Source organism: Lissotriton helveticus, chromosome 6, assembly GCF_964261635.1.
Source record: "Lissotriton helveticus chromosome 6, aLisHel1.1, whole genome shotgun sequence".
NCBI lineage: Eukaryota > Metazoa > Chordata > Amphibia > Caudata > Salamandridae > Lissotriton > Lissotriton helveticus.
In genome coordinates this window covers 1,290,315,757-1,290,329,327 of record NC_136067.1, presented here as the reverse complement: position 1 = coordinate 1,290,329,327, position 13,571 = coordinate 1,290,315,757, and the positions used below count along the sequence as shown (strand labels likewise).

The window sequence follows — 13,571 nt, the reverse complement described above, 5'->3', positions numbered from 1 at the left end:
CAGTGTCTGGAGGAGACCCGGACGGTGCTCTCCCAAGCTATTGCTGAGGGTAGAGATGCAGCCAAGTTCTCAATTCGTTGTGGCCTTGACACCGTCGACTCGCTGGGCAGGGAGATTTCCACGACAGTGGCGCTACGCCGCCACGCTTGGCTATGGACAACTGGCTTTTCCAGGGATGTCCAGAACACTTTGATGGACATGCCCTTTGATGGCACTCGCCTTTTTGGCGACAAAGCAGGCTGTGCGTTGGAGCGGTTTGAGGACTCACAGGCTACGGCAAAGTCCTTCGATCTCTCGGCCACGCACACTCCTTCAGTTTCTCGTTTTCGCTCCCTTCGTGGCCAAGGAAGGGGCACCCAAACATGTTCGTTTAAGAGCCACAGGCCTGCGCAGTAACAGTCTCAGCGCACCCTCGGACGTGGGACCCGCTGAGGTGGGTCAAGGGGCCAGCGGGCGGGTCAGTCCACCACCTCCCCTGCCGCCACTGCCTCCAAACCTTCCTAGTCCAGTGTTTCAGTCCCACCAAACGCCAGTGGGTGGTAGGATTCGCCATCACCTCCCCCACTGGAGCACCATCACTTCTAACAGGTGGGTTCTGCAGATAGTCCGACGGGGCTACTCCCTCCCCTTCGAGACTACCCCTTCAGCCATGCCACCTCAGTCCCCCATATGTCGGGGATCACTTGGCACTTCTTCAGCAGATACTTACGCCCCTCTTGGCCAAGGGGGCCATCAAGCGCTTTCCGACGCCAGAAGTAGGTTGTGGTTGTTACTCCCACTACTTTCTGGTACCAAAGAAGGACAAGGGCTTGCGTCCTATCATAGACCTTCGGAACGTCAATCGCTTTCTCCGGAAGGAGAAGTTAAGTTGCTCACACTTGCTCAGGTCTCGTCTGCCCTAGACCTGCAAAACTGGTTGGTAGCGTTGGACTTGCAGGACACTTCTTTTCCTTTCCCTGTCCTGCTGACCCACTGGCTTTACCTGCGGTTCACGGTAGGCCACGAGCATTTACAGTTTACCGTGCTCCCTTTGGCCTTACCAGCACCCCTCGGGTGTTCACGAAGGTGATGGCGGTGGGCGCAGCTCATCTGCTCAGATCAGGGGTTTCAGTCTTCCCCTATCTCGACGACTGGCTGTTGAAGGTTGGCTCCCCCCAGGCAGTTGTCTCCCACCTCCAGACTACGGCGGACCTCCTGCATTTGCTGGGGTTCTCCATCAACGTGCCGAAGTCGCACCTGATTCTGTAGTAGGGGATCTCTGTGTATAGTCATAATCTAGTGAATAGTCCCGCCCATGTGCGTGGACCCCGGAGCAATCAAAAATAATCTCTTAAGATGTCTTCATTGCAGTCCTGCATAGACACTTAAGAGAAAATTAAAGACAATAATGCAGCCTATACCTACAAGGCTACACTGTCCAGTACTTCAACTAGAAATGCCAAGGATATAACACCAATAACACATTTAACACAATCTGTCAAGTTTCACACATAGAGAAACTTTCCTCCCCTCACCAAATCCTTGGAATGATAGAGAGGAAGGTAGGGACAGACAAGCCTCCATAGGCTGCCATTATGTGTCTGGAAAAGGGATACCGTGCCTTTAAGGAACTCTCTGGAAACCCTAGGTATTCCAGCATGCTCAGCCCCTTTCTTTTACTCTCAGTTTTTTTCCGGCTCCTGCTAGCAGGACCCTGGAGCATTGAGCTCTCCATTTTGGGGTTTTTTTCTAAAAATTGTGCACTTTTAAAGTGTTAGTGTGTGTTCACTCGACATGTTTTTCCCTCTTTTCATCTTTGCTGGAGTTTCTCTGGTGTTTTGACTTCTCTTTTATCAAATATGCCTGCCTTATTTGATAAATGCCCTGAGTGCTCTAGATAAAAGGCAAAATCGGATCCTCACAGGGTGTGTATCCTGTGCCTGCCTTCTTGTCATGTTCCTGAGGAGTGTGATATCTGTCTACAGTTCCCTAAAAGGACCCTGAAGGACAGGGAGAAGACCAGGCTCCAAGGTTTGGAGCAGAGAAGGCAGCAAGGACAAGGTGGGTCTGGGCATGAAGGGGCTCCTTCCTCTGCCTGTGCGTCGGCCTCTGGGGGGCTCCCCAGTAAGGAAAAGGCCACAAAACACCACCGGTCTCCGTCGACGTCGATGGCCTAGACGTCGGCGTCGAAAGGAATGACCACAGTCTGTTCCCCGTCTCCCCAGGGTTCTGGGTCGAAGTGCCGTCGAGGGAGCTGACGTCGAGACCTCCGAGGTAGATGTCGAGGACTGATTCGTCGTCGAGCCATCATCGACGTCGAGAGAGGTCAAGACGCCGGTGCTTGCCGTCAAGGCGACACCGCCGGTCGACGTCGACACATAAGTCAGCGACATCGAGACGAAGATCAGCGTCGAGACGGAGGTTGTCGACGCCGAGGAGATCTCCGTCATCGAGGATAAGATCTACGTCAAGGCACCGAACGTCAAAGCGACAGCCATCGACGCCGAGCAGACGCTCGTCGATGTCGAGGCGACGTTCGTCGACGTCAACGAGACGCTCATCGACGTCGAAAGGACGCTTAGCGTCGAGGAGGAAGCCTAGACGTTCTAGGACCAGGACGGAGTCCTCGGCTTCAGCGAGCACACGGTCGCGGTGGCGCAGTCGCTAGTCTACGAGCCTCAAGATCGTCCCCCTCTGATCAGAAGAAGAAAAGGAGAGTGGGACAGTCTCCGGGCTCGGAGTACTCAAGTTTACTCACCCTCCCAACCGAGGTTGACTGCACCTCCTCCTTTGCCCGTGGATCCTCCTCCGCGTACCCCGACTCCTCCTCCACTGCCTCAACCTCCTACTCTTCCACCACCTCAACCTCCTACTCTTCCACCACCTCCGGTTCCTCCTCACCGTCCTCCTCCACCGGCTCCGCCAAGGTCTGCCTCGCTACCTCATTTGCCGCCGCCTACGGGGCCTCCGCAACCTAGGCTCCCGGCTCGGCCTCCACAGCGCCCTCCTTTCCAGCCCGCGGAATGTCCGAGGCCGTGGAGGTAGAGGTCTCGCTCAAGATGGAGAGATAGGTCCAGGAGTCGCCGTCGCTCGTCTACAAGGTCCAGACGGTGCCGTTGGAGGGACAGTTCTAGATCCCGCCACACAGATTCGTCCAGTGCCAGGCACTACTCGCCAACCCTGTCGGGCTCCGCTCGGACGAGTGTGTCCCTGATCGACGACATTGTCTCCTTCCAGGAGGTGTTGCTGCGAGGAGCGGCTAAGCTGGGCATCACACTCACGGTGCCCACGCCCTTGACTTCCGTCATCTTTGAGACCCTGCACAAGAAACAGTTGTCTCGCCCCTTGTTGCCGTTGGTGCCAGGGCTGGTGGAACCCGCCATGGAGCTCTTCCTCACCCCTGCGGTTCTGAAATCAGTGCCTTTCAGGCTGCAAAAGAAGTATCGGGCCCCTGACTCGGATCCTGCTTTTCTTCGCTTGGACCCTGCGCCGGACTCAGTGATTGTGACAGCGGCGAGGAAGCAACACGCCACCACCCCATCATCGACAGTGCCTCCTGACAAGGAGAGCCACTGGATGGATTTGGCAGGCATGAAGGTCTGCGGGGCGGCCTCCACGTCTATGAAGGCCGCGAGTGCCTCTGCCTTGTTGGGACGTTATGATCGGTCCCTCTGGGAGTCCCTAACACGGTTCGTGGAACTCCTTCCCCGGGATAACCGGGAGGATTTCCAAGAAATACTTAATTAAGGACTGATGGCCTCCAACCAGGTGATCAGTTCGGCTGCGGATTCCTCCCTCCTGGCAGCGCACGGATACTGCCATGGAGTCAACCTGAGGCGCCACGCCTGGCTGTGTCTGACATCCTTGAAGCCTGAGGCGCAGCAGAGGGTTGCCAATCTACCCTTCTCGGGTGAGACCCTCTTTGGAAAACATGCGGACGGGGAGATGGCCCGCATGAAGGCGGAGGCGGAGATCTTGACGGCTGTTGGATTGGAAAAGCCGAAGGAACAGAAGAAGACCTTCCGCTCGTTCCAGAGACGGTACGGGGCGCAAGGTAGAGGGCAAGGTCGACAGGCTGGGCAGCAGCAGCAGCAGCAACAGCAGCAGCAGTTCCATGGGCGCCCGTTCCAAAAGCGCCAGAGGGGCCGTGGTGGTCAGCAGGCTTCATCCGCGACCAAAGGCCCGGCTGGATCTAGGCCCTGAAGTGCTGCTTCCCCCACATCCGTTACCCGCTCCGGTGGGGGGAAGCATCCAACATTACCTGGGAGAGTGGAGGAACATTACTCAAGACAAGTGGGTGCTGAATATTGTTTGCAATGGATACAGTCTTCGGTTCACCAGTCCGCCTACAGCGATTCCACCGGTCGGCTCGCATGTCCGGCTGCGCATGCTCCAGGCGGAGGCCGATACCCTGTTAAGAAAAAGGGCGATAGAAGACGTCCCTCTGTCTCAAAGGGGAAAGGGTTTTTACTCACACTTATTCCTAGTCCAGAAGAAGGACAAGAACGAGTTCCGACCCATTCTGGATTTGCGACAAGCAAACAAGTGGATTCGCAGGGAAAAGTTTCGAATGCTGTCTTAGCACCAGATTTATCCTCCGCTGCAGAGAGGAGACTAGCTGTGTGCGATAGATCTGCAAGATGCGTACTTCCCTGTGCCCATTGCACGGAAACATCGGAAGTTCCTGCGCTTCCTCGTCTGCGCCAATCACTATCAGTACACCATACTACCGTTTGGACTGAAGTCTGCACCCAGGACTTTTTCGAAATACATGGCTGTGGTAGCAGCGCACCTGAGAAAGAACAAGGTGTTTGTCTACCCGTACCTGGACGACTGGTTGATCAAAGCCTCCACCTTCCAGGAAGCACAGTTGCACTTCAACAGGACGGCCGTCCTGTTGAACAGTCTGGGGTTGCACATAAATCGGTCCAAGTCTGTCCCGATTCCTGTGCAGTGCCTGCAGTACTTGGGAGCCTCCATCAATACGCTGTCGGCAAGCGTGTCTCCTTCGGAGGAGAGACGCTTATCCATCCTTCAGAAGGCTCAGGCTCTCATAGCTGCTCCATCTACAACAGTGAGGATGGTGTCTTCTCACTGGGATCGATGGCCTCTTGTATCTTCCTCACTCCGCACGCGCGCCTACACATGAGCCGCTACAGGAATGTTTGGAGGACCAGTGGGACCAGAGGAAAGGGTGTTGGGACGACCGGATTCAGTTGTCTCTTCACGCCCAACAATCCCTGAGATGGTGGTGCTCAGCAGAGAATCTCCTCAGAGGGGTTCCTTTCCACAAGGACATCCGGACTCACACTATTGTGACGGATGCGTCTCTCCTGGGTTGGGGAGCGTATTCAGACCATCTACAGATCCAGGGAACGTGGTCTCCGGCAGAGTCCACATATCACATCAATTTCCTGGAACTCAGAGCTGTTCACTTGGCACTGAAGGCCTTTTATCCGTCCTTCCAGACCAACTCCTTGCTTGTACAGACGTACAATACGACCACGATGAATTACCTCAACAAGCAGGGGGACTCGAGATCGCGCACACTGTCACAGGAAGCGCAGGCTATCTGGCACTGGCTGTTAGCCAGAGGACTGACGATAACGGCAACTCATTTGCCAGGTGTGCAGAATGTTCAGGCGGACGCCCTCAGCAGGTTGCTTCACGAAAACCACGAGTGGGTCATAAACGGCGAGGTGCTCGAGGACCTCTTCGCCATGTGGGGCACTCCAGAAGTGGATCTATTCGCCACCGCCGAAAACAGCAAATGTCACGACTTCACCTCGAGGTATTACCAGCCGGGGACTCTGGGGAACGCGTTATGGATCAGCTGGTCGAACAGCTTTCTGTACGCTTTTCCACCCATTCCCCTGATTCCAGCGGTGCTCATCAAGCTGGACCGCTCCCGGGCGCGGATGATCCTCATTGCGCCGGAATGGCCCAGACAGTGGTGGTTCACGGACCTGCTTCACCGGTCGATCCTACCTCATCGGTGGCTGCCGTGTCGGCCGGACCTTCTCACGAAGTTCGGGAGGCATATGGTGCACCTCAACCTCTCATCGTTGAGTTTGGCGGCATGGCTCCTGAGATAGTGCAATATGGCCACTTGAATCTTCCTGAGGATTGCATGGACATATTGAAGGAGGCTAAGAGGCCTTCTACTAGGACCTCGTATGCTTACAAATGGAAGAGATTCTGCATCTGGTGCATATCTAAGAACTATGATCCGACGACCTGCAAGGAGGATGTTATCCTTCCATACCTTCTGCATCTAGCTCAGTCTGGCCTTAATTTTCATTCCATTGAGGTTCATCTAGTTGCATTGACTGCTTACAGAAAATGCCCTTCACAGACATCCTTCTTTCAGATTCCTGTGATTAAGGGTTTTTGGAAGGGTTGAAGAAGGTGTTCCCTCCAGTTCGGCTTCCTTCGCCTTCATGGGAATTGAATGTGGTGCGGTCCAGGCTGATGAAGGAGCCCTCCGAGCCTATTCATAAGGCTTCACTGCAGCACCTGTCTTGGAAGGCGGCGTTCCTTGTGGCCATTACATCGGCCCGCAGGGTGAGTGAAATTCAGGCATTATGTTGCCAGGAACCTTGTACTGTATTTCATGCTGCTAAGGTCGTTATGCGTACTCACCCTAAGTTCCTTCCCAAGGTGATTTCTGATTTTCATGTTAATCAGACTATAACTTTACCAACATTTTTCCAGAATCCTTCCACTCTAGCGGAACGGTCTCTACATTCCCTGGATGTCAGAAGGGTGTTGAAATTCTATCTGGATAAGACCAAGGATATTCGTAGATCTGACCAGCTGTCTGTCAACTATGGGTCGGTTAGGACTGGTCTGGCTACTTCGAAACAGTCCATCTCTAGGTGGATTGTGTCATGTATCCAGCTCTGTTATCAGAAAGCGAATAAGACCTTAGGGGGTAAGCCTAAGGCTCATTCTACCAGGGGCAAAGCAGCTACAACAGCTTTGCTTCGAAATGTTCCCATTGCAGAGATCTGCAGGGCGGCCACTTGGAAGTCGGTCCACACCTTTGCTAAGCACTACTGTCTGGACTCTGATGCCAGAGCAGATGCTCAGGTTGGGCAGGCTTCGCTGCGGAATCTGTTCGCACAATAGTGGTGTTTTCTTTATTTCTCCACCGCCGGATTGTTTTTGGATGGGCTTGCCATTCTATTCACTAGATTATGACTAACACAGAGATCCCCTACTAGTTTCTTACCTGTAACTCCGGTTCTGTAGTAGGGGTTTCTCTGTTACCCCTACTCAGTAGGGCTCTGCTCTGGGCCTATCTTTGTGCAATTTCTGCCTTTCTCAGTCTTCCTGATCAGCCCTCTCAAGTCCCCTGTTGTGAATAGATTTCTCAAAGGCATTACACCTTTTCCCTCCAATTCCATTTGTGATGCCGCAGTGGGACTTGAATCTGGTTCTTACCTATTTGATGTGCGCTCCCTTTGAGCCGCTTCACAACTGTCCTCTTCGTTTATTGACTTTAAAGACTGCTTTCCTGGTTGCCATCACCTCCGCTAGGCGCGTGAGTGAGCTCCAGGCTCTTACCTGTAAGCTTCCTTTTCTGTCGGTCTATCCGGACAAGGTTGTGCTTCGCACTCGTTCTTCCTTCCTGCCAAAGGTTGTCACTGCCTTCCATATAGGGCAAACTATCACCTCGCCCACTTTCTTTCCGCCACCGCACCCTTCCAGAGAGGCTCCACCGTCTGGACCCAAAACGTGCGCTCTCATTTTACCTGAATCGCACACAACAGTTCCGGGTGGGTAACCAGCTCTTTGTTGGTTACGTGGGCACCAAGAAAGGCCGGGCGGTACACAAGAGGACTGTCTCCCGCTGGGTCGTCTTGTGTATCAAGGCCTGTTATTCTCTAGCTAAAAAGGAACCTCCGACGGGGTATCGTGCCCATTCAGTCAGGGTGGCAGCAGCTACTACTGCATTGGGACGTGGTGTCCCCCTGCAAGACATCTGTCAGGCAGCCACGTGGGCCTCGCTGCATACTTTTACTAAGCACTATTGCCTTGACAGTCAAGTTTGGAGAGACTGCTTTTTTGGCCGTTCTGTTCTCCGTGACTTTCTGGTGTGATCTTTGTCCGCAGACCCACCACCGGGGTTGGTATTGCTGGGGTATCTATTCTAAGGTAAGGAATCTATCACTAACATGTTTCTTTTCAGATGAACAAATTACTTACCTTCAGTAACAATATATCTGTAAGAAACATTAGTTAGTGATAGATTCCTTACCACCCCACCCATCCTCCCCGTTCTACGAACTGATTTCTAGGGTTAAGGTCATCCCTTTCAGGGCCCTAGTTTCAATGCACCAGTGGTCAGTATCTTGCATGGCTCTGCGTACCTGGCACGGAAAGTCGTGTACAGAACTGACGTCCGCGCGCGTGGGCACGTCTAAGAAGCTCCAGCGATGTCATCTCGGCAACTACGACGCCAGCGAGGTACGCGGAGCCGCACAACGCCTACCGACGCACAGGGATACTGCTGACGAAAAACTTTCCGGATCCAGTCTGACGCTGGGGGGTAATTCTAAGGTAAGGAATCTATCACTAACTAATGTTTCTTACAGATATATCGTTACCGAAGGTAAGTAACTTGTTCTTTAACTCTAAAGGCTCAAACCATTTTTCTGGTCTCAAACTGGTAAGTAAACGTATTTACTGGAGACCAAATGATTTGATGTTGGTTTTATTGTAGAAGAATGTCTGTATTCAAATGATGAACAATATCTTTCTTTCTCTCTCCTCCTTCAGGAGATAATGATGACTAAGTATGAAATGTCTAAACAGCAGTGACGTTACTACCAACGAGTCCAAAAAGAGCACTTCTAAGCTGCATGTGGATCTTCCGGATTCTGGCACTGCGCTGGAGATTGCATCGAAGATACTCTTCAAGGACCTGAACATTTTTACATTTGGTCCAAAACATTATGTTTCCATTTCGTTATCCAAGAAGGATATTCACAAGCCTTGTTGAAAGTGTTATTTATTTGTTAAACTACATTCTTGGTTTTGTCTTTGTCATGGACAATACAATGACTACATTTTCTAAATAATGTATGTGGTGGGTTTTGCACAGACTCTGTGTCTTCTTTGTGCTATTGTGCAGTTTTGAAGAGGACTTTGCTTAGAAATGCACTATTGAAGGATTTTTTTTGTTGCAATAATGTAAGGGACTTTAATGATACTTTTGTGTTTGAAATTGTTTTACCCTAATATAAATGTGAACATGGAGCTGACCTTGTTTTTAACAAAAATGACTCAAATCCTACTTTATAATTGACGAGTTTTAATTGGTAATGTGCAAGTATTGTGAAATCCACAACGCTTTTATCCAATGTATTAAATACTGGAAAGTATTGTGGTTTGGAAGGCAAATGAAAATATGCGAATAGTGAGCCAATATAACATATTACCAAAGAATACTACTCCCTACTTTTGCCGAATTGGTCATAGTTTTTAATAAATATGCCCATTTTTGCTAGATTAGATTTTTGTCTCTGGTTTTAAGGCTTGTGGAAGTGGGCAGTAACATCCTTCTTTCCACTTAAAGCTTTCTGTCAGTTCGGTGAAGAGAGAGATAAGCTATCAGCTGCGCTTTGTTCTAACAGTGGCATCTGTTCTTTCAACCCTGTTTCTTTCCTATCATTTTGTTTTTGGGCAGGTAAGGCTGCTGCTGGACGTAGAGGGACTTTATTGTTAGGGTTCTTACTTAGTCATAGGTTGTCTTCCAACCTCCCTGCTGTGGGGCATCCAGCTGATCCTCCCTCTTCGCTAACCCCTGGGATGACCCAATCCTAGGTATGTGACCAAAAGGAGGATGGTCTTTAGCAGCCCCAAGATTGTGAGATGTCACTGTTTGCAGTATGTATCAGCCATATGTAACCACATGGCAGTGCCGATGATCCATCCCAAAAAAACACTTCATTCAGACTCGTAACCTTCTCTGAGCCTCTAAATTGGAATGGGTGCCATGTCTGTGTATTGGGGCATCAGAGCTTCTTCCAAAGTCTTCGTATTAACTCTGTACTTCTCGGGGAGAAAACTCCTCCATGTATCCCTGAGAAAATGGTTTAAAATATATTTAGTGTGGTGCAGCATGTAAAGTCAGATACTTTCAGTTTACTTCCGCTTCTGTGTATGAGAATAGCGACCTAGAGTTGATCTATAGTCACACAAGTGTGAGCAGCAATGAGATGGGAATTCCCAGGTGTGTCCACTGCTATGATTGCAGTGAATGGGGGATTTTTTAAAACTATACCCCCATCTGCATTTTAAACTGCCAATTATTTTTCTCCTTACAGTATTGATCTGCATCTATGTATTACTGAGTAGTATGCAGTTGATACTCGGCGTCAGTCAATTGTTGGTATAGCAAGTGCTGGTTGTCCCTTCGCATAAGTTTCATGGTAATTGGCTCTTATTAGCTAGGTGCAATCCAGTGGCTTACGGGTACTTGGTAAGCTTCTTCCTGTATATCGTGTTCTTTACTACTCGAGGCATCCAAGTGCATCCCTATGATTAGTCAACCTAAGATGCTTCAGAGAATTATCAAAGGGGTGGCACGTTTCCTACCTGCCCTTATTTTCCAAATATATTCTGGTAGGTACAGACCTCAGTAGTGTTCATACTCAGTCAATCAAGTGTTCTCTTTCACGTTTAATTTCTGCCATGTTTCTTCAGACGTAATCCGATGCCTCTTGTCGAATGGCCCTTCACAGTTATGGAATTTTATTTAGTTAAATAAACAAAGGCAGCTATGGTCTAACACATCGCCTATATTCTGTTAGTAGATAGAGTCCAAATGTTGCTCTTCCTCGAACTGGCTTGGCTGCTTAAAACCCAATTGTTTAATTGTTGTTACCCCCTGCAATTTTTTGCCTTCACACCACCTGTTTTGCTAAATTTGTGTTCGAGGCATATGAGCTGCAGATTGTACACTGTGCATTAGATCGCCACCTGGTGTTGGGCTCGGATGATTGCAGGTTGTTGTCTTCTTGGAAGAAGTCTTTGTAGTCACGAGACTGGTGACTCCTCCCTTGGACAATACTGCGCATGGGCATCGGCTCCATCCTTAGATTGCTTTTTTCCGCCACTGGGTTCGGATGAAAGTTTCTCCGCTGCGGCCAGAAAAACACTTTTCAGCAACTTCGAAGCGCAGAACTTACACAAACTTCCAATAACTACCTTCGACATCGACTACAATACTTTTCGACGCCATCGTTTCCATTCCGGTCATCGAAGTGGGCCGTTAGGCCTATCGACGCCGTGCGGCCTACACCACATGGAAAGAACTTCATTCAAGAGATGCCCGGTATGTCAAGCAAAGTTTTCACATAGCGACCACCACGAGGTCTGCAACCTCTGTCTATCGCCGGAACACGACAAGTCGACCTGCACAGCTTGTGCATCCTTCTGATCGAAGAAAAACATCCGGGATCGGAGAGCACGTCGACACGAAATGAGGAGATCAGCTCCAGTACCGGAAGACATCTTCGGCAAAGAGGTTCCCCTCGTTCCCGAAGAAGACTCACCCGATCTCCAGATCGTATCAGAGGCGGGTGAGTCAGATGACTCCATTCCATCGGATCAGCGCGTGAGTACTCCTGCCCCTGCACTACATATTCTGCCCAAACCGAAGGCAAAGGTCAGCACTCCGCCCAAAGGGCCCAGTCGAGAGCCTGAATGCCTGCTTCGAAAGCCCCGCTTTCCAGCCCGGCTTCCGAAGAAACTAACTAAGCCTTCTAGTGCCCCAACACGGAGCAAGCCTCTGCCATGGGCACCAAAAAATAAAGACGCCTTGGCGCCGAAGCCAAAAGACCCTTCGACACCGAAGCTAAAAGACCCTTCGGCACCGAAGCCAAAAGACCGTCGGCATCGAAGCCTAAACCAGTACCGGCACCGAAATATAAAGACGTACCGAAACCGAAAGAAGCACCGGCTCCGAAGCAGTCTACTTTTTACACCTTTGACGCCGAAAAACTCAAAGCCTGATTCCGAGGTGCCCAAATCCTCGAACATGCCTACAAAGCCGAAAACAACGCCTTCGGCACCAAAAAATATGCCACAGGACGTTATAACACCTCCCAAGTCTAAAGACACACGACAACCTCCTCTGGAACCGAAAAGATCGACGCCCAAGAAGGTTGTAGAGCAGGAAGAACTTTTTAGACCAGATCCTCGACAAAAGAAGATCTACATAGACCCAAAAACAGGTCATGTAGGTGCTACACCTCACAAGAAGAGACCAGCAGATACACCACCCACACCTGTGGTTCCTGCCGAAAAGAAGACTGTGCAACATCTCCAATGCACCCTTCCTCTCCTACACCTTTCCATCCTTCTTCTCCTGCTCTTCCTCACATATCACCTCAAATGTCTCCTGTACATTCTCCATTATCATCACATTCCCCACAGCAGAATGATGATGAATGCAATTTGGGTGGAGGGGAGGACATGCAAGACCCTGATTCATACCAGGTAGATGAGGGTGCATGGGATTTTTCAAACCCCAAAAATGTACCTATATGGGTTTTTTCAAACCCACAAAATGTGCCTGACATCCCTGAACCTCAGTCATACCCATCAAAGCCTTGCCCTCCAGAAGATACCATTGGTTTTCGGTCAGCTGTTAAACAGAGCGGCTGTTTACCATGGAGTCCCTATGCATTCCGATAGCATAGAAGATTTTCTCCTCGATACCTTTGCGCAGTCTCAGCGGTCTGCTCAAATTCTTCCCATGATCAAGGGGGTTATAAAACACGCTCCAGAGGTATTTAAAGACCCTGTATGTTCTAGAATATTAAACCCTAGAATCGTAGAAAAAATATAGACCAGCACCCACAGATCCTGTTTACATTAAAGGACATCTGCCACGGCTCATTAGTTCTGGCCCATGCTAGGAAGAGGGCAAACTCTCAAACTTCTGGCGAAGCACCCCCACCTGACAAAGAATTAAAAGTAATTGACGCGTCAGGTAAGGGAATAGCTGCACAAACTACAAACATCTGGCGTATAGCAAATACACAAGCTCTCCTCTCTCGTTACGATAGGGCTCATTATGACCAATTAGAAAAACTACTTGAGCACCTACCAGATCAGTACAAAGATCAAGCAACTGACCTTATACAGGAAGGCAAGGTAATATCCAATGCCTCAATAAAATGCGCTCTAGATGTCGCAGACACAGCATCTAGAGCTGTAAACACCAGTGTCATACTCAGGAGACATGCGTGGTTACTCATTTCAGGGTTTAAACAAGAAGTGCAAACCACCATTTTAAACCAACCGTTTAATCAGAACCAGTTATTTGGCCCAGAAGTAGACACTACGCTGGAAAAAATGAAGAAAGATACGGACACCGCAAAGTCTATGGGGGCTTTACAGTCCACACCAGCTAGAAGCTCCTTTCGTCGCTCCTCTTACAGAGGAGGCTCCAAACAAACTGGAGCAGACACTACAACATGTTTCAAATCCCAAACATCCTCTAACAAGGGATACTTTAGAGGAGGATACAGAGGCAATAATAACAAAGGAAGAGGTCGCAGTAACAATAGCAACCG

At 50.1% G+C, this 13,571-nt stretch overlaps 1 protein-coding gene across 1 annotated transcript in view; it reads left to right on the top strand.

The window, feature by feature from the left end:
* The window catches only part of TMEM87B (transmembrane protein 87B), a 376,065-nt gene extending 366,565 nt beyond the window's left edge, over positions 1 to 9,500 (top strand). Inside the window, exon 21 of the mRNA XM_078649037.1 lies at positions 8,764 to 9,500. Within this exon, the coding sequence (XP_078505163.1) occupies positions 8,764 to 8,805 (42 nt within the window). The 3' untranslated portion in view covers positions 8,806 to 9,500. The remainder of the gene's footprint in view (positions 1 to 8,763) is intronic.
* The last annotated feature ends 4,071 nt before the right edge of the window (positions 9,501 to 13,571 follow it).